The sequence below is a fragment of the Cotesia typhae genome, unplaced genomic scaffold (genome assembly GCF_013202065.1).
Source record: "Cotesia typhae breed Kobodo isofemale line unplaced genomic scaffold, CoteBio_Ctyphae contig_26, whole genome shotgun sequence".
NCBI classification, from domain to species: Eukaryota; Metazoa; Arthropoda; class Insecta; order Hymenoptera; family Braconidae; genus Cotesia; species Cotesia typhae.
The window spans coordinates 3380242-3403657 of record NW_027423732.1 but is presented as its reverse complement, the minus strand read 5'-3'; the positions used below and the strand labels follow the sequence as shown (position 1 = coordinate 3403657).

At 29.5% G+C, this 23416-nt stretch overlaps 2 protein-coding genes and 1 long non-coding RNA gene across 4 annotated transcripts in view; 1 reads left to right on the top strand and 2 right to left on the bottom strand.

The window, feature by feature from the left end:
* Positions 1–23416, bottom strand: part of LOC141525304 (uncharacterized) — a 159488-nt gene that overhangs the window by 17473 nt on the left and 118599 nt on the right. Inside the window, exon 2 of one of the 2 annotated variants that reach the window (XM_074239735.1) lies at positions 1889–1921. The exons of the other annotated variant lie outside the window; for it this stretch is intronic. Coding sequence (XP_074095836.1) covers positions 1889–1921 — 33 coding nt within the window. The remainder of the gene's footprint in view (positions 1–1888; positions 1922–23416) is intronic. 2 annotated transcript variants of the gene reach the window in all.
* Positions 8457–14389, bottom strand: LOC141525435 (uncharacterized). Its single transcript, XR_012478849.1, has 3 exons — positions 14153–14389; positions 8698–8830; positions 8457–8595 (listed from the first exon to the last, which is right to left on the bottom strand). It is a non-coding gene; the product is annotated as an uncharacterized LOC141525435 (long non-coding RNA).
* On the top strand, positions 15515–23017 carry LOC141525458 (uncharacterized). The gene is made up of 4 exons (XM_074239972.1): positions 15515–15565; positions 19254–19392; positions 19476–20373; positions 22924–23017. Exons 1-4 carry the CDS (start codon positions 15515–15517, stop codon positions 23015–23017), a joined length of 1182 nt encoding a protein of 393 aa, XP_074096073.1.

Genomic DNA, 23416 nt, shown 5'->3' with positions numbered 1-23416 from the left:
ACGATAACTCACGAATCAATTAACCGATTTTCACGCTGTCGGCGGCGATTGACGTGATTTTTTAGGCTCTAATAATTAATTTGTCTTATCAAAAATAATCCAGAAAGAAATGTCGAAGTCATGTAAAGAAAATACACTTTTTATATTTTGTTTTCGATAACTCCCGAACGAATCAACCGATTTTGACTGGTCCAACGGTGATCGACGTGGTTTTTCAAGGTTAAGAGCTCATTAGTTTTTGGAATCGATCAGTAAAGCCGTTTAAACTTTATTCGGAAAAAACTACATCGATCGCTGCCAGCCGCGTGAAAATCGGTTGATTCATTCAAAAGTTATTGCAGTTTAAAAATAAAAAAAATCATGTTTCATCGAATATCGATCAGACTTTTGAGCTGGGAGAGCTCAAAAGCACAAAATAGCTACTTTTTTTAACTTTCCTCTAAGAAAATTAAAAATTTTCAAAAACTGTGAAGTTATTGATCTCACCACGTTTTTCGAAAATCGAGTTTTCATCGGATCGCAACGTTTCAAGGTCCTAGAAAGCTTCCCTGACTATTCTTGCGATGCTGTCTGTGTATATGTCCGTGTGTGACACACACACACACACACATAAATATTAAGGTGTCCGTTATTTGCCAAGCTGATTTTTTTTTCACTGCCGCCCCCTGGATTTTTAGTTATTGACCTAAAAAAAATATCTAACTCAAATGAGCTCTTAATTAACAAATTAAACCGTGCCTAAATCAAGTTACATTTCCTATTTAAATAACCTAAAAATTTGGAACTTTTTGCAAATTTCTTTGAAAAAAATGTCACTTCAACTATGATCGATGCATATTTTGATGGAAAATTAAATGCTTTACAAAAAAGTTCTCTCATAATTTTGTGATGAAATAATTTCCCAATATACACACATGCTTACATATATACAGTTTTGAACTGTATGTATTTTCTGTACCAGCTCGATGAACTGAGTCAGGAAATAGTAGAATTTTTCAAAAGTTCCACCATGAGGACAAATGCAATAGTTAGATTTCTATGAAATCTACTAAAAATGCGATAAGGACAATCTTAGTGTTAATATTTAGGGCTCATCTTTCTACATCGATTTTTACACTTGTGTGTGTGTCTGTGTGGGGGGGTGTAGCTGTATATATATATATATATATATATATATATATATATATATATATATATATATATATATATATATATATGTGTGGGGGGGTGTATGTGATACAACGCACTGTGTCAGTAGGATTGAACCCACAGTTCTAAGCCGATCGTCATGAAATTTTGTAGGCTCATTCTGTGGATCAATACCAAGATCAAGTTGGAAGATGAGCGAAATCGGTCGGTTAGTTTACGAGACGTGAGTGGTTGAAAATTTTTTTCATTTTAAAAAAATACTTAATTTCATACATTGTTTTAAAATCTTCTACAAATTCTATTTTTTAGGTAGATGTCTTTATATATCTAATTGTTGTAGTCGATCTCTAATCGTGACTTGCAAAAATATAGTAAAAAATAAATTTTGAGACGTTATTGCCTTCTAATAACGTATTTTTTTTTATTTTCAAACAAAAAAATCTACCTATCCATGTCGGGTGTGGCCGAACGGCGCTTTTAGAATGTACAATCTATTGTTAATCCCTACTATATATATAGTAGTTATATATAGTTATATATATACTATATAGTAATAGTTAACAATAAATAAAATCTGGCGTCAATAAATTTTTTTTTATTGGTTATCAGGAAGCATCTAGCTATTTAATGAGAATACGTAATCCATTATTGAATTTTCAACCTCTCACGATCAAATTGAATATTTTTTATAATTTAAAAAGTTCATGCTTAAAAACTAACTTATTTTAAATTTATTTACCTGTCCGTCCAGCAAAGTGCTTCATCCCGATACCTGAAACAAAAATGTTGTTGATTCATAATTAATTTTCTAGGTGATGAAATAGTTAAAATAGAAGTATTGTTCGACAAATTGTGAGATTTCAATACTCTTGGAACTCGTAAAATTTTCTATCCAAGATGGTTTCTTAATATTAAATAATATTTAGACATGCAGAGTTGCCTAAAAGACAGTAGTGTCACGGGAGTTTTTTTCCTATTACATAGGAGGATCAGTTTCTTGCGTTTCAAGATGGTTGCAAACGTGCCTGTTGCAAGGCATGCATGATGTGCATTCAGCAGTAGATCCCGAAATTCCTAGGCTCAGTACCTTTTCTAGTTTTAGGAACCTAGCTGCATCTAGCAATTCCTTGACTTAAAAGGGTGAGACATCACTACTATTTGCGAAGTGCCTTCTCTCTCATGTCTGTTGTTAGGAAAACAGCTTCGCTTCGATGTTATCCATTTCAACTGCTGTTTTTGGAACTTATGGTAAATCTTTCCAAAGTCTTTTGACAACAATCTGATAGGATTTGCCTAAATATCCTGATTAAGATCATTGCAGATTTCTTTCCACAGTGTCGTTTTGCTCACCTTGATGGTACGATTAAGTCTTTTTTGGCATCTTTGTACTTAATAGAGTATGAACCTTCTACTAGAGTGCGTCTTGCGGCTATTGTCAGTTGCCGCTACTTTAGTCAAGTTGACACATTTAATCTTCGGGCTACTAGTGGTAACTTCGCGTTTGAGCGTTACACATACGATTTCAATCGTCGTAGTCGGCGTGAGTCCATTAACCGTACCGATATTCGTGGTAGATGACCTAACCACATTGATGAAGGTAGTGATGTCGTCATTTTTTCGTCCCACTTATCATAGCACACCCCCGTTTTTAGTTTGTCTCATATATTTAATGTTTTTTGTTTTTGGCTCTTTCTTTTGATTTTTTGGGTAGCTGTTATTTGGGTTAGAGCCATCAATCGTCGGTTGCTTTTCGAATTTTACTTCGTATAGCCACTGTGTCCTGACGTACTTGTTTCTTCTTGTTTCCCCAAATCACTTATGGCCAAGTCTTCCGGTTAGCTGCATTGTTAAAAATTGTAAGATTACAAATATTTTATAGAACAATATCTTAGAAAATTACAAATCAGGGTGTGGCTAATACAATATACTATACAATTCGAGTAATATACCAAAACACATGAATAAACCTACTGAGATGTATTGTGATTTTACAAACTTCATGTAATTAGTCTACACGTATTGTAATTGTATCAAATCGTAGGTCAGTTATTGACATAGTATATTTCACCCCTTGGGAAGGAAAATAAGAAATGTCTCAGATCACATGTAATTGTTGACCGAGGCGAAGCCGAGGTCAACAAACATGTGATCTGAGGCTTTCTTATTTACTTCCCGTGGATGTATACTATTTTTTTGCTCGACGAATGCAGAAAGGGGCAACTTCGTTTAGTGCAGCGGACCGAAAAATAACGCTTTCTGCCCGTCGAACAAAAAAAATAAGTACTCGCTTGATTTGTTATTTTATTAAGTCATTGATTAATTTTTAATAATAGGTTTTTGAAATTTACAAAAATTGTTCGTAATTTCATTTGCTACATTTTTTTGTTATTAATAATCTGATATAACATGATATTACCTGTTTTTTTTCTTAAATTCATTTCATGCACTATCAGATACTTCCCAGTAATTGATAGCATAAATATTTTTTAGTTTCCATCTATTGTTTATCATTAACTTAGTTTGTTTATTTTAATATTCATAAACAGATTGAGATAAACTATTTTCAAGTATTTTAAATAGATATTTTTAAAAATTTATTTTTTTTTGTTCTTGGAAATATTTGTTCGAATTTCAATGTTTATTAGGATTCCGTAAAATTTATTCATTAATTTTTTCAACTTCCCGCTAAGAAAATTTTCAAGAGTTGGGAAAGTATTGCTTTTTAATTGGTTTTACCCCGTTTTTCGAAAATTGAGTTTCCAATGGATTCTGTCGTTTTGAGGCCCTAGGAGGCTTCCCTGACTATTCCGGTGATGGTATCCGTACGCCTGTATGTATGTGTGTTTTTTTTTAACTTCCTGCTAAAAAAATCAATGATTTTCGAGAAATCGGGAAATTAGTGGTTTTAACCCTCCTAATAACACGACTAATTTAAAAAATCATTTAAAAAGGTCACATTATGAAAGCCACACTAGTGTCTTTGTTGATCTTAGCGTAAACGATTGTTCTGAGGTATTTTTTTTTTTGCTATTTCAATTCCAATGTTATTGTTTAACTTTTATCGAAATTGAAATTGAGACAAAAAAAACTTTTCAGGATGTAGTTGAAATCAACAGCAATAGAAAAGATTTAAATACTAAATCAAAAACATTCAAATCAGAGCAGCAGAAAATTGATGTGAGTTTTAATCGAATGTTGTCATTTAAAAGTAAGTAATGGGAATTTTCATTTAGTTATAAGATGTTAATTTTATTCACAAGTTTTAAATTAAATCAATAATGTCCTTACGTAGATGGCGGCAGTCAGCATGAAAAAATCACAAATACATTAGTATTTATAATTGTTACAGATGATTTACCGTACATGGCTACTGAGAAACAGGGCTTTAGAATGTTATTATGTTAACTACAATTTGTCCTCACCATCAGATTACTGAGTCACCATCAGATTACAGAAAATCACTGAGTTAGTTGAAGAAAAAGCTAATGTTCTGACCATCCCTGATAAAACAGAATGATTTGATATGATAAAGAATGATTAAAAAATTAATCATTCTTAATCATTTCAAATCATGTAAATCATTTACGAAATTTTACAATTAATCATTATGAATCATTTTCAATAATCGAAAATAGGCAGGATATGAAATGATTTAAAATTTTTAATAATTTAAAATCATTTCTAATTCTGAAATATTGTTCAAATTTTTGTTACCAGCAATGATTGAAAATGATTCAGTCAGTATTAAAAATTTTTATCATTCCAAATCATTTTTAATCGTGAAAAAATGAACGAATATTTGTTACAAGTTATCATTTAAAATGATTCGGTTAGTATTAAAAATTTTAAATCATTTTGAATTGTGAGATAATGCTCGAATTTTTTTTCAAAGGTTATGATTGAATATGATTTGATTAGTATTATAAATTTTGTATCATATTTAATCGTTACTAATCCTAAAACGTTTTATACATTGTTGTCACTAATTATCATTGAAAATGATTTGGTTAGTAATAAAAAATGTTGAATCATTACAAATAATTTTTAATCATGAAATAATGCTAGAATTTTTGTAACCAGTTATAATTGGAAATTATTCGATTAGTATTAAAAATGTGTAATTATATAAAATAATTCGACATCGTGAAATAATGCTCGAATTTTTATTATCAGTTAAGAGTGGAAATGATTCGGTTAGTATAAAGAAGTTTCCAATAATGGTAAATTATTTCTATTGGTAAAACTTCGATTAAACGAAATGGTTTGATAAAATCACCAATGGTTAACATTATAATTATTTTCAATGTTGTAGACTAGTGTACATCATTTTTGAAATTGATCATTCATCATTTCAAATCGTTGTTAATGCTAATTTCGGCTAGTAGTTCCTCGGCTGAACAAGAAAGCCCATATGCACTTTTATGTCCCCGGGTTCTGATAATTGATATTCACGTATTTTTTGCCTAGAATTACGAAAAATTAGGTTATTTTGCTCGCCAATGGTAAATTTAATTGTTAGCAACAATTTAATTGCTCAAACCGCTAAACAAAAGAACCAAAATTATTTATTAGTGAGGTAATTAAGTTCAATTTGAAGCTCCTAGCGTTTGTCACTATGCAAGATGGCTTTTAGAAGCTCTTGATTGTTTGAAAATATATTTATTTCGCAAGCAGCTTAAAGTATCAGCGAAAGATACAGATACTGGAAAAATCATATTTCAAATACGATTAAGAAGATTAATGCCACATTGTATTGTTTAAAGACTCGAAAAAATATTTTCACTCCTGAAATAAGGAAACTATTAGGAGCAGCTTCAGTTTGACCATTAATTGATTATTGTTCTATAGTACTCATAGATTCTATAATGCAGAAAATGATTCAAAATTACAGCGTTCTTTAAATAATGCTATAAGATTCATCTTTAATCTTCGCCGAGAAGAACATATTACACCGTATAGGCAAGAATTAAAATGGTTATCAGTTAAATCTAGAAGACTTTATTTTCTAGCTACTTATTTCTATAAATTGTTATCTATTGGTAAGCCTAGTTATTTAAGAGAATTATTTAGAGAAGATGATTCAAGAAGGTCTGAGAGATTAGCGATCAAAAACAATAATTTTAATTTTTTAATTCCAAAATTCTCAAGATCTAATCTGGAACATTCGTTTTTGATCTCAGCAATTCGTCTCTGGCAAAAACTACCACTAGAAGTATTAAACGCGAGTTCCTTAGAGATATTTAAAAAGAACATGTTTGAGTACTTATTATCTAATGATTTCTAACATAATTGTTAATTTGATGTCTCTACCTTATCTGTGCATTATATGTAGTTAAATTGAATCTATGAAATTTTTAATCTTAATTTATAAATTTATGATATAGTTTACTTTAAATCATTCTAACTAAAGGGCTTAAAAGCGTATTCTTATTATAATTGGCGTTATTTAAATCTCAATGTTTACAATTTTTTAACTAATTCTATTATCTAAATTATATTAATAAATCTGAGATTTATTATACCAAATATTTCAAAAATATCTATGTTTAAAAATTCATACTTATTAACCAAAATTTATACCCAATTATCACAATTAATTATTCGACTGAATATATTAATGTAGTCTCTAATCTATATTTTGTATTTTATATAATTTTAAGTAACTTTCGTGATAATCAAATGTATACTTATATTCATAGATATTTAAAATGTAATTTAAATACCTTGCCATTCGGCCTGTGCCTTAGTATTTATCGTAAATAAATCAATAAATAAATACTTTACGTAGAATTTGTGTTTTTATTATATTGTTTACTGCTCCAAACGCGATAAAAGCCCCGAACTTAGACTTACAATTGGTAAAAGATCTCGATCATCGAAAATTTCATCCGGAAATCGCTAATGCAGCACTTGACAAATTATCTAAAAATCTATCTAAAAAAGAGCTTGGCGCTCTTTGACAATATACGGAATTACCAGAAGAAAAATTGAAAATTGCGAAAAAAATTAATAGTATTGTAGCTGTTGAGAAATCAAATGAAAATCACATAGTTCCTTACAAAACAGTTATTTTACTGAGTGAAAAAAAAAACCTCAGCGATTTTGTGACTTCAAACTCAGTTTACATCTTTAAACAATTTAACCTTCCTTATGAATTTTTAAAGTCTGAATTATATGAGGTAGAAATACCGCTTGTGGCTAGTGTACTTTTTTTAGTTACTTTATTTTTAAATTATTGTATAAATACTTTTACAAGCGCAAGACTATATGAATTCAATTCGTACAAATGTACTAATTCATAAATCCTAGTAAAAATTCTACTTGAATAGTTAAATGATTTACAAATTCATTAAAATATCAAGTAGCCAAAAATGGGCTCTACAATTCTACCCTACATGGGAATCAAATCCTGAGTACCAAAACTGTTCTGAAACGTTCAAAAAATTAAAAGTTGTGAATGATACTGCTGAGCGAGGAGTAGCTCTGACTCAAAAATTCAATAAAGCTCTCTCCAACAATGAAGATAAACGACAAAAAGTTTTTCAAATAGTATAGCATCACCGTTCGCAACATAAACTATGTACCAAATCAGCTTACAGTGTAAATAAAAAGTTCTAAAATATTTTATTTATGGTATTCAATCATATATGTAGTTTAGTTCGACTTAACATAGACCTGATATTTTAGTAATTTGTTTAAAAATAAAAAAACTTCAGAAAAATACAATCAAAAAAGTATTTTCGTTAAATTTGCAACTTGATGAATAAGTAATTAGTAATTAAAATTATCATAAAAATAAAGAAATCAATATACTTTAATATTTGATTCGACATTTTGGGGAATTAAATGCTACGTTAACTTCAATGACTAATATCTCAGAAAATATCAATCTTAGTGATTTCATGCTGAAGACGTTTTTGGTAGAAAATTGAATTTCCTATAAAATCATTTTATACATTTTTTCTATAGGTCTTGTTGTTTATGAGATAATGAGAGAAAAAACAAGAATCCTATGAAAAAAGTCGGTTTAGTTGTCTGTACTACCTTAACAGTATGAGTTACGACTTCGCGACAATGGATACTTTTGTAGAGCATTTAATTCTGAGAAAATTTCGTTTTTAGACAATATTATACCATAAAATGCCGTTGTGTTAGAGAAATTAAAAAAAAAAATTTTTTTAAAAATCAACGTTCTCGTATATTTTAAATGGGAAATTTTTTCACACTACTTGCAAGATTAAACAACCTTGAAGCATTAAAATGTAATGACAATTTCAATTTTATTTCCTCCCAAACGCTACCCGGGAAAAAATGATCAGACCTGATCAGACATGAACAGGCATGAGTCTTCAGCCCTGATCAGACATGAAAAATGACCATGCCTGATCAGGCATGAATTGACCTGATCAGGCCTGATCAGACATGGTCAGGTCTGAAAACCCATTACTATTTTTAATTAATTATTTTGCTTAATTTTATGGTTGTAGTACTTGATAGAGTCGTACGCAATTCTCTATAATAAAATAAAATAAAAAAAAAAATAATTACATATTATTGTAAGGATGTAACACCAGCGGTCAACCATCCAACTACCAACCATGCTCAATGCTGTTTAACTCTGGTGTTATCCGTTTGCCTTGAATTTCCCGCCTGCTGTGCTGCTATATTAGATGTAACAATTCTATGAAGTACATAGAGTATCGAATAAGTTTATGATAAATATAATGTTAAAATTGGTTTTATAATATATTTTGATAGTCCTAATTTATTTATGTAACCGAATCTCATTATAATATCACATTTATTTAAATAATATAATAAGTAATGATTTTCATATTAGGCAGGAGCAGAGCAGACCATAACATCCCATAGAAAATGTAATAAATTTTTTATTTCAAAATTATTTAAATAAACGTAATGTTAAAAATAATTTTGCACTTTTTAGATGACCAAAAATTTTTTTCGTCAAAGAAAAAATTTTTATCATATCTCTGACTATAGTCAGAGAGGAACAGTCATAAACAGGCATGGTCAGACATGAATAGACATGAACAGGTATGAACAGGCCTGAGCGTATTTAACACTTCAGACATGAACAGGCATGGACAGGTCTGATCAGGCATGGAGAGGTCTGATCAGGCATGGACAGGCCTGAACGTATTTAACACTTTAGACATGAACAGACATGAGCAGGCATGGATAGGTCTGGTCAGGCATGGACAGGCCTGATCAGGCCTGAGCGTATTTAGTACTCCAGATATGAGCAGGCATGAACAGAACTGATCAGGCCTGGTCATACATGAACAGGCATGATCAGGTCTAATTTCAGGCCTGATCATACATGAACAGGCATGGTCAGGTCTGATCATTTTTTCCCGGGGAGACAGAAAAAATACAAACAAGCGGCGATATTATTAAGAATGTATTCGATACATCGCATTGTTAACGTTATTGTAACTGTTAATCTTTTTAATAAAATTTTTAGAACATGTTTAGATGAAATAAATGACTTTTACACATGAGACTTCATAGCAAGACTGAAAAACTGTGATAATAACCATCAACACAACTTAAACCACAAATAATTTTTAAAGGGTTGTTATTTAAATGGGAAATGTAACTTGATTTGGACACGGTTTAATTTGGTAATTAAGAGCTTATTTATGTCAATTATTTTTTTAGGTCAAGAACTAAAAATCCAGGAGGGCGATAGCGAAAAATAAAATCAACTTGGTTAATAACGGACACTCTAATTTATACATATATTAATAAAATTTTTTAGCAGAAGCTTAGTTTGGGCATTTCCGTTGAAAATTCAAAATCTGGCCGGAAGTGCCCAATTAAATCTGCTCCAAGGAAGTTACATTTTGGCACACCCTAATATATATATATATATATATATATATATATATATATATATATATATATATATATATACAGGGTGTCTCTGAAGTGGCGGGAGTAATTGTTGGGGTCGATAGAGAAAAAAATACTGAATCGAAAGTTCCTGAGCCAAAAATTTTTTTGGGCCATAGAATTTGAGTTATGAATTAAAAACGATAGCCAATCAGAAGCGCGCTATTCGAGAAATGAAAATGAGCGGGGAAGTAGAGGAGACGCGAGAGTGAGATGCTGCAATAGCAGCTTACTCGCTCACACAAAGCCGAGCATGAGAGGGGATTGTGACGCTATGAGCCGAGTACGTAAGTGTGAATGAGTGGATGTATGAGGTCGCAAGCGGACGGCTTAATGTATGAGTGTGTGTCCGTGTATCGCAGCATTATTGGAGGCGTTGTAACGCTGAATTAAAGCTAACCGGGTACTCTAAGACAGAGGAAAAATTTTAATTTTTATTTTTATTCGAAAAAATTTAATAAAAAAAAATAAAAAGGCCCAAGATTTAACCAGACCCACAGAAACGGAGAGTAAATTTTTAATTCTCATTTATTTTGCTGGGGATTATTTTCAAATACAAAAAAAAAAAAGGCTAAGATTCAACTGGAATCCAAAAAGAGATGGATGAAAAAATTTATTTTTTATTTTTAATCAGCAAAATTATTTTTCTTTAAAAAAGAGCCCAATCTCGACTGGAGCAAGAAAAAATGATTGAAAAATTTTATTATTAATTTTCAATCAACAAAATTATTATAAAAAAAAAATGGGCCCAAGTCTCAACCGGACCCAAACAAACGGATAAAAATTTTTATTACTTACTTAATTTGGTGGAAATTATTTTTAAAAACGAAGAAAATTCCCAAGACTCGATCGGACCCAAAAAAAAATAATTAAAAGAATTTTTTCCTTATTTTCAATCACCAAAATCATGTTTCTTCAAAAAAGGCCCAATCTCAACCGGACTAGAAGAAACTGATTGAAAAATTTTATTTTTATTATTAATCGAGAAAATTATTTTGAAAAAAATAGGGCCCAGAATCAACCGGACAAACAATGGACTTGAGTTCAATTTTTTTCTTAATTTATAATTTGACATTCTACCTGTTAATTCACCGATAGATAATTCTAATAAAAATATCAAAATTATTCGGACTTGAGTTCAATTTTTTTCTTAATTTATAATTTGACACTCTACCTGTTAATTCACTGATAGATAATTCTAATAAAAATATCAAAATTATTCGGACTTGAGTTCAATTTTTTTCTTAATTTATAATTTGACATTCTACCTGTTAATTCACTGATAGATAATTCTATTAAAAATATCAAAATTATTCGGACTTGAGTTCAATTTTTTTTTAATTTATCATTTGACATTTCGCTTGTTGATTAAGTGATTAATAATTTTAATAATAATATCAAAATTATCAGGACTCGAGAGCGATTTTTTTAGTATATTTTTTTACATTTTACCTGTCAATTAACTGATAAATAATTTCAATTAAAATATCAAAATTATTCGGACTTGAGTTCAATTTTTTTTTAATTTATTAGTTGACATTTTACCTGTTAATTAACTGATAAATAATTTAAATAAAAATATCAAAATTATCAGGACTCGAGAGCGATTTTTTTTTCAATTCCTTATTTGACATTTTACCTGTCAATTAATTAAAAAAATAATTTTAATTAAAATATCAAAATTATTGGGACTTGAGTTCAATGTTTGTTTTAATTTATTTTTTGACATTTTACCTGACGATTAATTGAAAAATTATTTTACAGAATAATTCCCAGCAAAATAAATGAGAAATGAAAGTTTTCCATCCGTTTGGTTGGGTCCGGTTGAGTCTTGGGCAATTCCTTCTGTTTTCAAAAATTATTCCGAGCATAAGAAATAAGTAATAAAAATTTTCTATCTGTTCGTTTTGGTCCGGTTGAGTCTGGGGCCTATTTTCTTTTTTGAAATAATAATTTTGTCAATTAATAATTGATAATAAATTTTTTCAATCAGTTTTTTATCGTCTTGTCAAGATTAGGCTGATTTTTGTTCAATAAATTTTTGTTTGTTATTGAAAAGAGAAAATAAATTTTTTTGCATTCTTCTATTCTTGGCTCTGGTCGAGTCTTGGGCATTTTTTCGTTTTTAAAAATAATTCCTAGCAAAATGAATGGGAAATAAAAGTTTTCGATCCGTTTGTTTGGGTCCGATTGAGTCTGGGGCCTATTAATTTTTTTTTAAGAATAATGTTGTTAATTAATAATTGATAATAAAATTTTTCAATCAGTTATTCGAAGTCTGTTTGAGATTGGGCCTTTCTTTTCAAGGAAAATTAATCTTGGTGATCAAGTAATAAAAAATTTCTATCCGTTTATTTGGGTCCTGCTGCGTCTTGGGTCTATTTTTTTTTCTTAATAATTTAGTTAATTAATATTTAGAAATAAAATTTTTCGATTTATCTTTTTCGGGTCCGGTCGAGTCTTGGGCAATTTTTTTGTTTCGAAAAATAATTCCCAACAAAAAAACAGGAATAAAAGTTTTCTTTCCGTTTGTTTGGGTCCAGTTAAGTCTGGGGCCTATTTTCTTTTTTAAAAAATTTTGTTGATTAAAAATTCATTATAAAACTTTTCAATTATTTTTTCTTGCTCCAGTCGAGATCAGGCCCTTTTTCAAAGGAAAATAATTTTGCTGATTAAAAATAGAAAAACAAAGATTTTCAATTTATTTTATTTCGGGTCTGGTCGAGTCTAGGGCATTTTTATCGTTTTCAAAAATAATTTCCTGCAAAATAAATAAGTAATAAAAATTATTTATCCGTTTGTTTGGGTCCAGTTGAGTCTAGGGCCTCATTTGTTTTTTTAATTAGTTTTGATGATCAACAATAAAAAATAAAATTTTTGGATCATTTTTTCTGGGTCCGGTCGAAATTGAGCCTTTTATTATAAAAAAGTTAATTATGATGATTAAAAATGAATAGTAAAATTTTTTTATTCATCTCCCTTTCGGTCTGATGGAGTCTTGGGCATTTTTTCGTTTTTAAAGATAATTTCCAGCAAATTAAGTAAGTAATAAAAATTTTCTATCCGTTTGTTTAAGTCCGGTTAAGTCTGTGGCTTATTTTCTTTTTTTTAAATAATATTTGATTAATAATAAAAATAAAATTTTTTAATTAGTTTCTCTTAGTCTGTTTGAGATTGGGCCTTGTTTCGAAAAGAAATTAATTTGGCTGATTGAAAATGAAAACAAAATTTTTCAATTTATTTTTTTTTTTTTGGGTCCGGTCGAGTCTTGGGCGATTTTCTTCGTTTTTAAAATAATTCCCATCAAAATAAATAAGTAATTAAAACTATCTATCTGTTTGTTTGGGTCCGGTTGAGTCTGCGGACTATTTTTTTTTAAATAATTTTGTTGATTGAAAATTAATAATAAAATTTTTTAATCATTTTTTGCTCCAGTCGAGATTGGGCCTTTTTTAAAAGAAACAATTTTGCTGATTGAAAATAAGGAAAAAATTTTTGTACTGTTATTTTTGGATCCGATCGAGTCTTGGGAATTTTTTCGTTTTTAAAGATAATTTCCAGCAAATTAAGTAAGTAATAAAAATTTTTATCCGTTTGTTTGGGTCCGGTTGAGACTTGGGCCCATTTATTTTTTTATAATAATTTTGTTGATTGAAAATTAATAATAAAATTTTTCAATCATTTTTTCTTGCTCCAGTCGAGATTGGGCTCTTTTTTAAAGAAAAATAATTTTGCTGATTAAAAATAAAAAATAAAATTTTTTCATCCATCTCTTTTTGGATTCCAGTTGAATCTTAGCCTTTTTTTTTTTTTTGTATTTGAAAATAATCCCCAGCAAAATAAATGAGAATTAAAAATTTACTCTCCGTTTCTGTGGGTCTGGTTAAATCTTGGGCCTTTTTATTTTTTTATTAAATTTTTTCGAATAAAAATAAAAATTAAAATTTTTTCCTCTGTCTTAGAGTACCCGGTTAGCTTTAATTCAGCGTTACAACGCCTCCAATAATGCTGCGATACACGGACACACACTCATACATTAAGCCGTCCGCTTGCGACCTCATACATCCACTCATTCACACTTACGTACTCGGCTCATAGCGTCACAATCCCCTCTCATGCTCGGCTTTGTGTGAGCGAGTAAGCTGCTATTGCAGCATCTCACTCTCGCGTCTCCTCTACTTCCCCGCTCATTTTCATTTCTCGAATAGCGCGCTTCTGATTGGCTATCGTTTTTAATTCATAACTCAAATTCTATGGCCCAAAAAAATTTTTGGCTCAGGAACTTTCGATTCAGTATTTTTTTCTCTATCGACCCCAACAATTACTCCCGCCACTTCAGAGACACCCTGTATATATATATATATATATATATATGTATTGGACTGGCCCAAAAAAAAGACTATTTTTTTTTTCAATGGTACTGTAGAAATATCGTTCATGATGATGAAAAAAAATTATCGTCAAAGTTTGAGCCCTTAACAATCATTTTAAAAGGTGTATCGTTACAACTATACGTTTTTTAACAGCTATTGCATTCTTTACACAAAAATCGTCCATCATCACTTAAAAATTTTTTTTTACTCCTTAGCCTTGTAGGAAATTAAATTCTCTACAAAAAATCTTTCTTAGTAAATTGACGTAGGATAAGTCGTTTCCTTGTAATCAAGCCTTAAACTTCGATTCATTTTTTCAATTGTTTTATTTTAATTCCGGATTTAGGTAACCACCATAAATATCAATATTTTTACAGAGCAAACAATTACTCTGTAGTAAAATTTCACGCTCTACAACAAAGGTCTCTTATCATTTTTTATCAAATTCAATCCTATCACAGTTATTCGTCTTTAAAATCAAATTCAAAAGTAATTAACTGTTTATTTTGTGTTTGACATAATTGGTTTCTCTAGCTTGACAAATTTGAGACTTAAATAGTAAAAATATCATTTTTTTCTGCAGATCATTGAATTTTTTTCAAAGAATCAAAATTTATCTGGGTATTATCTTAATAAAACCATTGCTCATCAATTGATGGCAGATTTTGTTAAACGTCTCAAAGTGTATTTATTTTCTTTTTCTGACAAATAACTCTGACAACTGACACTTTTTTTTATTTCTGAAATAAAATAGGCCAAAGAAATCGGATCTTACTTTACAACTAGGAAAAGACTAAAGAAATCGGACCTCATTTCACAGCTACACAGAAAGAATAATTCCTTGGCTAAAAAACAAAATTCTTGGCTCAAGAAAATTTTCGGGTGCACAAAAGAAGACTGAAGTTGTGTTGGCCTAAGTAAAAATTTTTCTTGAAATTCTATTCTTGGTGGAAGTAATTTTTTCATAATTCAAATTATCATACGTACTCGACACAATAAATGTAGAACATAGATTTTTAGATTATATTAATTAAAAGAAATTACAACACGAGACGATATTTTTCAAAAGTATAATAATGGATTTATTCATAAGGGAAATAATACACGACTGCTCACTAGGCTGGGTGGTATTAGACTAACTTACAAACTATCCCTTAAAATTACTTGGACCTCTCGGTTCCTTCTTAGCCCCATTTCTAAACAGCATACTTGCATACTTCATACACACTTGCTCATTCTCTCACTCGCACTCATGCTACAATATTCTTAACTATCTTGCAGAGTAACTATATATATTTTGACATCTGGTGACAGCCTGTTAGAAATACTAGTTACTCATCTAATCCTTAAATTTGCAACCACTCATCTTTACAACTTAAAACTACTTAAAACGAATACTTTTACGAAAGTAGAAGCATAGAAATATTCACAACAAAATATTTTTCCTGCTCCTACATAAATTTTTACATTAGATCAAGATTTTTAGATATTTCAGGGAAGCATTGTCACCTACATCAGCTGAGAAAAAAATTTTCTGACCTTGAGAAAATTTTTTTCTTGAATATTTGATATATATGTTAGATTATTTTAGCGCGCGATTATACATATTAAATCGGAAAATATGATTCAATATTATTTAATTATTTCATTTAACATATTAATCAAGGTAAGAAAATTTACTTCTGAGATATTTAATTTCTTGGAGCAAGAGAGAAATTTTCTCAGGACAATAAAATTTACTTCTATCAAGAACTAAATATTTTGGAGCAAGAGGTTGAATTTTCTCAAAACAAGAAAATTTTCTTGACTTAAATAAATTTTCTTGTATCTAGATACGTATTTCTTAAAGCAAGAGAGTTAATTTTGTTGGAATAAGTGAAATTTCTTGTGTCAAAAAAAAATTTTTTTTAACTTCCCGCTAAGAAAATTGAAAATTTTCAAAATTCGGGAACTTATTGGTTTTGTTTCATTCAAAAAATAATTAGGAATAAAAATTTTTTCTTGGTTCAAGTGAACCGTTTTTTTTACTCGCTCCAAAAATTCAACTTTTGAGCGCTGGATGGCGTCCGTAAAGGGACTCTTTTCTAGAGACTCTACCATACCGTCTTTTTTTCAGGGCCTAGGCCGTGAAGTTTTACCCCTTCTTTTTTTTACGAACTTTTTGAGTACACCCAGACGAAATTAAGAGAGATTGTAAAAAAAAAGTCACATTCTAGTGTACCGATCAATGATTTTAAGTAAATTTTAAACAGTTACTATTGAGTGGCGCTAATTATTTATCTGCTGGCAGTTTATTATGAAGCGGACTTGATGTTAATAAAATAACAACCATGCCATGAATAAATATTAATAAAGAGATAATTAATATAAAATTAAGTTTTTTTGCCTTTGTGAAACTTCATAAAATTTAAATATGTCATTGTTTGCCTCCTATCCCTCAAAAGTTAAACTTATGGAGCGATAATAACAAAAAATATTGTGTTGTTTTCGTTATTCGCTTTAATGTTTGTGACGCGAATATTCGAAAACGAGCGTAAATTTCCATCTTCGGCTACGCCTCGGACGTTAAAAATACGCTCGTTTCGAACCTTACCGCCACAAACCTTAAGCTCATATCGAAATATCGTCGCTGTTAGAAAACCGCTACTTCACGGCCTTATGACATAAATATCTATTTCTGTGTAGAAATATTTTGAAGTGAAAAACTAAATTGTCGTTTTCAGTATTTTCTGTTAATTATGATTTATGTTTCTCATCGTTGACACCTCCTGCGAGACAAACAAACAGCAATTGATTTTTATATATAGAGATTAAAAAGTCAAATTTTTTTTATTGTTGTAGTTAATTAAATATAGTGAAAATAAATTTACGGTGATAAGCAATGGTTTTATGAAGATAATACCCAGATAAATTTTGATTCTTTGAAAAAAATTTAATGATCTGCAGAAAAAAAAGGTATTTTTACCATTTAAGTTTCAAATTTGTCAAACAAGAGAAACCGCAATTATGTCTAACGCAAAATAAACGGTTAAATACTTTTGAATTTGATTTTAAAGACGAATAACTTTGAAAGGAGTGAATTTGATGAAAAATGATAAGAGACCTTTTTTTGTAGAGCGTGAAATTTTACTACAGAATAATTGTTTGCTCTGTAAAAATATTGATATTTATGGTGGTTACCAAAATCCGGAATCAAATTAGCAAAATTGAAAAAATAAATCGAAGTCTAAGGCTTGATTACAAGGAAACGACTATTCCTACGTCAATTTACTAAGAAAGCTTTTTTGTAGGGAATTCAATTCCCTACAAGGAAAAGGAATAATAAAAAATTTAAGAGTGATGATAAACGACTGTTGTGTAAAGAATGCAGTAGTTATTAAAAAACTTGTAGTCGTAACGATACACCCCTTAATATGATTATTGAGGGCTCAAACTTTCACGATAATTTTTTTTTTATCATCATGAACGATATTTTCACGGTACCGTTAAAAAAAAATAGTCGTTTTTTTTGGCCCGGTCTAATGTATATATATATATATATATATATATATATATATATATATATATATATATATATATATATATATATAAGGTGGTCCTTATGTTGGGTTTTTTGAAATTTTTTTTCACGATAGTTCAAAATCGGTTCAAAATCTATAAAAAAAAAATCATGCCAAGTTATAGCTCTTAATGTTAATATTAACCCGCGCCCCCCGACGGTCAAAGTTTTAAAGGAAAATAACATGGGAAAAGTTATATTTTTACTTTGGAATTTTTTACGTCATAAACTAACCAACAAATCACATTAAAAAAAATTTTTTCTAATACAAAATTTAACGGTCTACAAAAAAGATCTCTTATCATTTTTTGATAATTCTAACGGTTTTGAAGTTATTCGAGGTCTAAATTAAAACTATAATCTTTTTCATCGTTTTTTCTGTTTTTTTGGTCATTTAATAGTTCATAAATCATGAACCAGTTATTCTTTATAATCTCATTGGATTTTTTTGTTTAGAAAATTTTCAAAGTAACTGTAACTTTGGAATAATAGTAACACCAATTCATTTTTTTAGCCTGAACTGTCGAACATTTTAAAGATTTTTAACTTTTTGTGGATACAAAAGAAATTCGGGACCTATTGTCTCGATTTTTATTGTTATTGGTACAAATATCAACAAACTCCAATTTCAAATTTTGATTTCTGGTTAAAAACATTTTAGAAACCGATCATGCCGCCATCTATTAGATTTTACTTCAATCTCTAACACTAAAATTAATTCTCAGATTACTCATAACCTACATTTATTTCTCAGCTTGATCAAAATCGTTCAATTACTAGTACTGATGCCTTTTTGATATATAAATAAATTTTTGAGTTCATTTTTCCGATATTTAAGTAATCAGTTACATATGGAGTTATCACGTTTACGTCAAAACATTTTTTTGATTGGTGATGTTGACGTTCAAATCGTAGGTACCAAATTACCATCGAAATTGCAAGCTTTGAAAGTGTTATTTTTTTATACACGTATTTTAAATAATACTATCACAGATAGTGTTGCTGCAGTGATTGATGAAATTATTGTGTTTTGGAAGAAAGCTCGAATTCCCGTTCAAGATATGCAAAGATGTCGAGATAAGTTGAAAAAACTGTATGATGAGTGGCGCATACTTCTTAAACATAGAAATCGGAGTGAAGTTGCTGTGAAAGAACAAAATGAATTTTCCTGTTCATTAAAAAAATTATTTGACATCACACCGTCAAATGTATTTGAAATGGTTGATGAAAATTCCAAAGAATTCTTGAATAATCAGAGATCAGATGAACGAATTGGTTGTATTGCAAATATTAAGACGAAATACGATGACGATGAAATTGGTGTTAAAAAATTAGAGAAACAATTGGATTTCGAAAAACGAAAATTGGAAAGTGAAAAAGAAAAATCATTATTTGGTAAATTATAATAATCAACTTACTCATTGATTATTATTTTATAGTGAAGATATTTTTTGTCTTATCATTATCCTTTTTTGTAGACAAAAACGTTGAACTCTTATCAAGCCAAGGAAGTGCTCAATCAGTCTCTAGTGGAGAAGTATACATTCCAACTACTGCCGGCCAATTTAAATCAAGAAATATAAGAGGAACTCACAATATTCTCAACGAAAGAGTTGTAGCTACTTTTGACCGTTGTAAAGTAAGCGACAGAGATGCTGTGTTTATAACTACAGCTATTTGTCAGTCGCTTATCGATTTAAAATTATTAGAAGTGGATATTAATTCCATTATTGTCAATCGATCATCTATTCGCCGATGTCGGCTTACTATGCGAGAGTCAAAATCAATAGAAATAAAAAAATATTTCCAAGACTTAAAGTTATCATCTATTGTTGTACATTGGGATGGAAAATTATTACCTAATTTGTTAAATACAGAAACTGTTCATCGATTGCCTGTAATAATTACTTCAGAAAGTAAAGAAATTATGTTAGGTGTACCAACGAGTGAAGATGGAACTGGAATGGCACAAGCTTCTGTAGTTCATAAGACATTATGTGACTGGGGATTCGACATATCTGTAAAAGCAATATGCTGTGACACTACTCCTTCAAATTTAGGCCTTCGTAAAGGTGCTGCTGCATTACTGGAAAAATTGTTAGAAAGAGATTTGTTGTATCTTCCATGTAGGCATCATATATTTGAAATAGTCCTAAGATATGTCTTCGAAGCTGTTTTTCCAAATACTGTTGGTCCTAATGTTCCACTTTTTATCCGATTCCAAAAGCAATGGGGAGATTTAAATAAACTCAGTTACAAAACAGGTTTAGATGATCCGAAAAATGATAATATCTTGACAAATGAAAAAATTGAATCTATTAGAACTTTTGCGACTGAAACTCTTGCATCACAACTGTCTCGTGATGATTACAACGAGTTATTAGAGCTTACTTTAGTTTTTATCGGTGTCATCCCCGAAAAATTTAGTTTTCGTAAGCCAGGAGCTTGTCACCATGCACGATGGATGGCAAAAGCTATTTATATATTGAAAATGTACATGCTTCGGGAGCAATTGTCATTGAAAAAAGGTGAAGATAATAAACTACGGCAAATATGTGTTTTTGTGACAATGGTTTATGTTAAAGCTTGATTTTCGTCGTCAAATAGTGTCAAAGCTCCGTACCATGATCTACAGTTTATAAAAGAACTCAACAACTTTAAGGCAATCAACAGTAATCTTGCTACTGTGGCAATTAGTAGATTTATGAATCACTTGTGGTATTTATCACCAGAATTAGCAATCATGGCTATTTTTGATGAGGAAGTTTCACAAGAAACAAAATTAAAAATTGTCGCTAAGCTGCGTAAAGAAGAAGAAACAATTGTGATTGATGATATTCCGGAAGAAGACTTGGATTATACTAGTGAAAAATGTAGTGTTAAACGCTTTCAAACTAAGAGCATAACTGAATTATTATATAATGATATTGACTTTTTCGTAACTGCAGAATTGATCAATTTTTTCAATAGATTCGAGTTACAAACAGAATTTTTAAAGATTCATCCGTCTGAATGGGCTCATAATGAACACTATAAAACTGCATTACGATTCGCTAAAAAACTATCGGTTGTGAATGACTGTGCTGAAAGAGGAGTTAAACTAGTGCAAGATTTTTGTAATCGTTATACTAAGGATGAAAAACAAATGCAATACGTGTTACAATTGGTTAAAGATCATCGTCAAATGTTTCCTGACGCACTTAAAAAAACTAATGTAAAAACTTCAAGAAAGTATCTGTAATTAAAAATAAAAATGGTAATCTTTGTACATTTTCGATTCATTAAAATATTAATAATACACTTCTTTAATTGATTAATACTTTTCACGAAAATTATAGTTCAAAATTATATGCATAAGTAAAAAAAGTAATCTAATATGAATAATAACCCGTCTATGATTGTTGAATTATTAAATGACCAGAAAAAACTATGAAAAAGATTATAGTTTCAATTTAGACCTCGAATAACTTCAAAACCGTTAGAATTATCAAAAAATGATAAGAGACCTTTTTGTAGACCGTTAAATTTTGCATTAGAAAAAATATTTTTGATGATGTGATTTGTTGGTTAGTTTATGACGTAAAAATTCCAAAGTAAAAATATAACTTTTCCCATGTTATTTTCCTTTAAAACTTTGACCGTCGGGGGGCGCGGGTTAATATTAAAATTAAGAGCTATAACTTGGCATGATTTTTTTTTATAGATTTTGAACCGATTTTGAACTATCGTGAAAAAAAATTTCAAAAAACCCAACATAAGGACCACCCTAATATATATATATATATATATATATATATATATATATATATATATATATATATATATATATATATATAAATTAAATATATATATATATATATATATATATATATATATATATATATATATATATATATATATATAAGCCATATATAATAGCTAAATTTGTCATTAAAGACAAATTTTTGGGAACTGAGGGAAATAAAGGATAAAGGGGGAAGGGGAGGACCTTTACTCAGTAGGAATTTTTGGTAACTGAAAAAGTAATTCGGACAGCCCAGACCGGGAATCGAACCCGGATCGTTTGGTTACGCGCCAAAGGCTCTATAATTTGTTATACATTTATTATATTAATAAAACACATAAAACATGTGAAAATGACCAACAAGTTTCATTTAATAACTTTATACCAACTTAACCGTCTACAATACGACCAGTGTTAATTGTTGACAAAAATAAATTAGAGTTTACAGGTTAAAAATCACAAATCAAAATTTGTAAAAAAAAAAATTTTTGTAGGTGATACGAAGTTCACCGGGTCAGCTAGTATATATATATATATATATATATATATATATATATATATATATATATATATATATATGAATGTCTACATATGTATGTAAGCTTGATAGCAAGTGAGAATATATAAAAAAAAAAAAACGGAAGTCTTTTGATCAGGATTTCACCGGAATCAAAATCCGTGTCGCGACTTACAGGAAAAAGCTTTCCCGTAAAAGCTTTACCTACTGAATAAGATCATCGTCGTAAATTGTGCGCCATGGCTAATCTTGCGCTTGAATAAGTGCTTTTCTGCGATTTCGACCCTCTTAAATTTATCATGTTTATTATTTTCTGTCGTATGATCATAAAATGATTGATTTTAATTTATTGTTCTAAATCTAAGAAATTTATGTTGCTGAAACTATTTTTGAATAATGAATTGTTGTTATTCGCATTTTATTCAACTGGTTTTGAAAAAAGCTTATTAATTATCGTTTTAGTATGGTAATAAATCATCATTCTTATATTATTAGAATACGTGATAAAATGTAGAATTCTTAGCTGCAGTCTCTAATTTTTTTCGATCTGTCATCGGTCCATGATTTAGAGCTAAATATTGCGATAAAGATCTCATTCTTAAGTGTTATGGATCTTTCTGAAAAGGGGAGATATAGAAGTTAAGTCTGAGGGTGTAAGAGGAAACGTAAAACGACGACCAGAGTGGAGTTTATTACCACAAAGATACCGAAACGGCTAAACGAGGGTCGTTCAACATTGATTTAATGCAAAATTAATTGGTCATTTTAAATATCTTTATATGAAATTATTACAATTGATTGGATAATGAGCTTTTTATAATGTATAAATTAATTATTGATTATTTTATTCTCTCTGAACAGAATTCAGAAAATTTTTAATTTTTTTAATTTTGGAGGGTTTACGTCTTATTTAATTAAAAAACATAAAAGAATTCTTTAACAGATATTGACTATCTGAATGGGTAGTCTGACAATTCTTAAATAAATGTGTGTTTTAGTCCTTTAAAAATTTTGTGGTATCTAAATTGACGATCCTCCTGTCAAATGCTGTTAGATCGTGATGAGATTGTTCAAATCGTTAACAGAATGAAATTTTCATAAATTATTATTAACTTCTT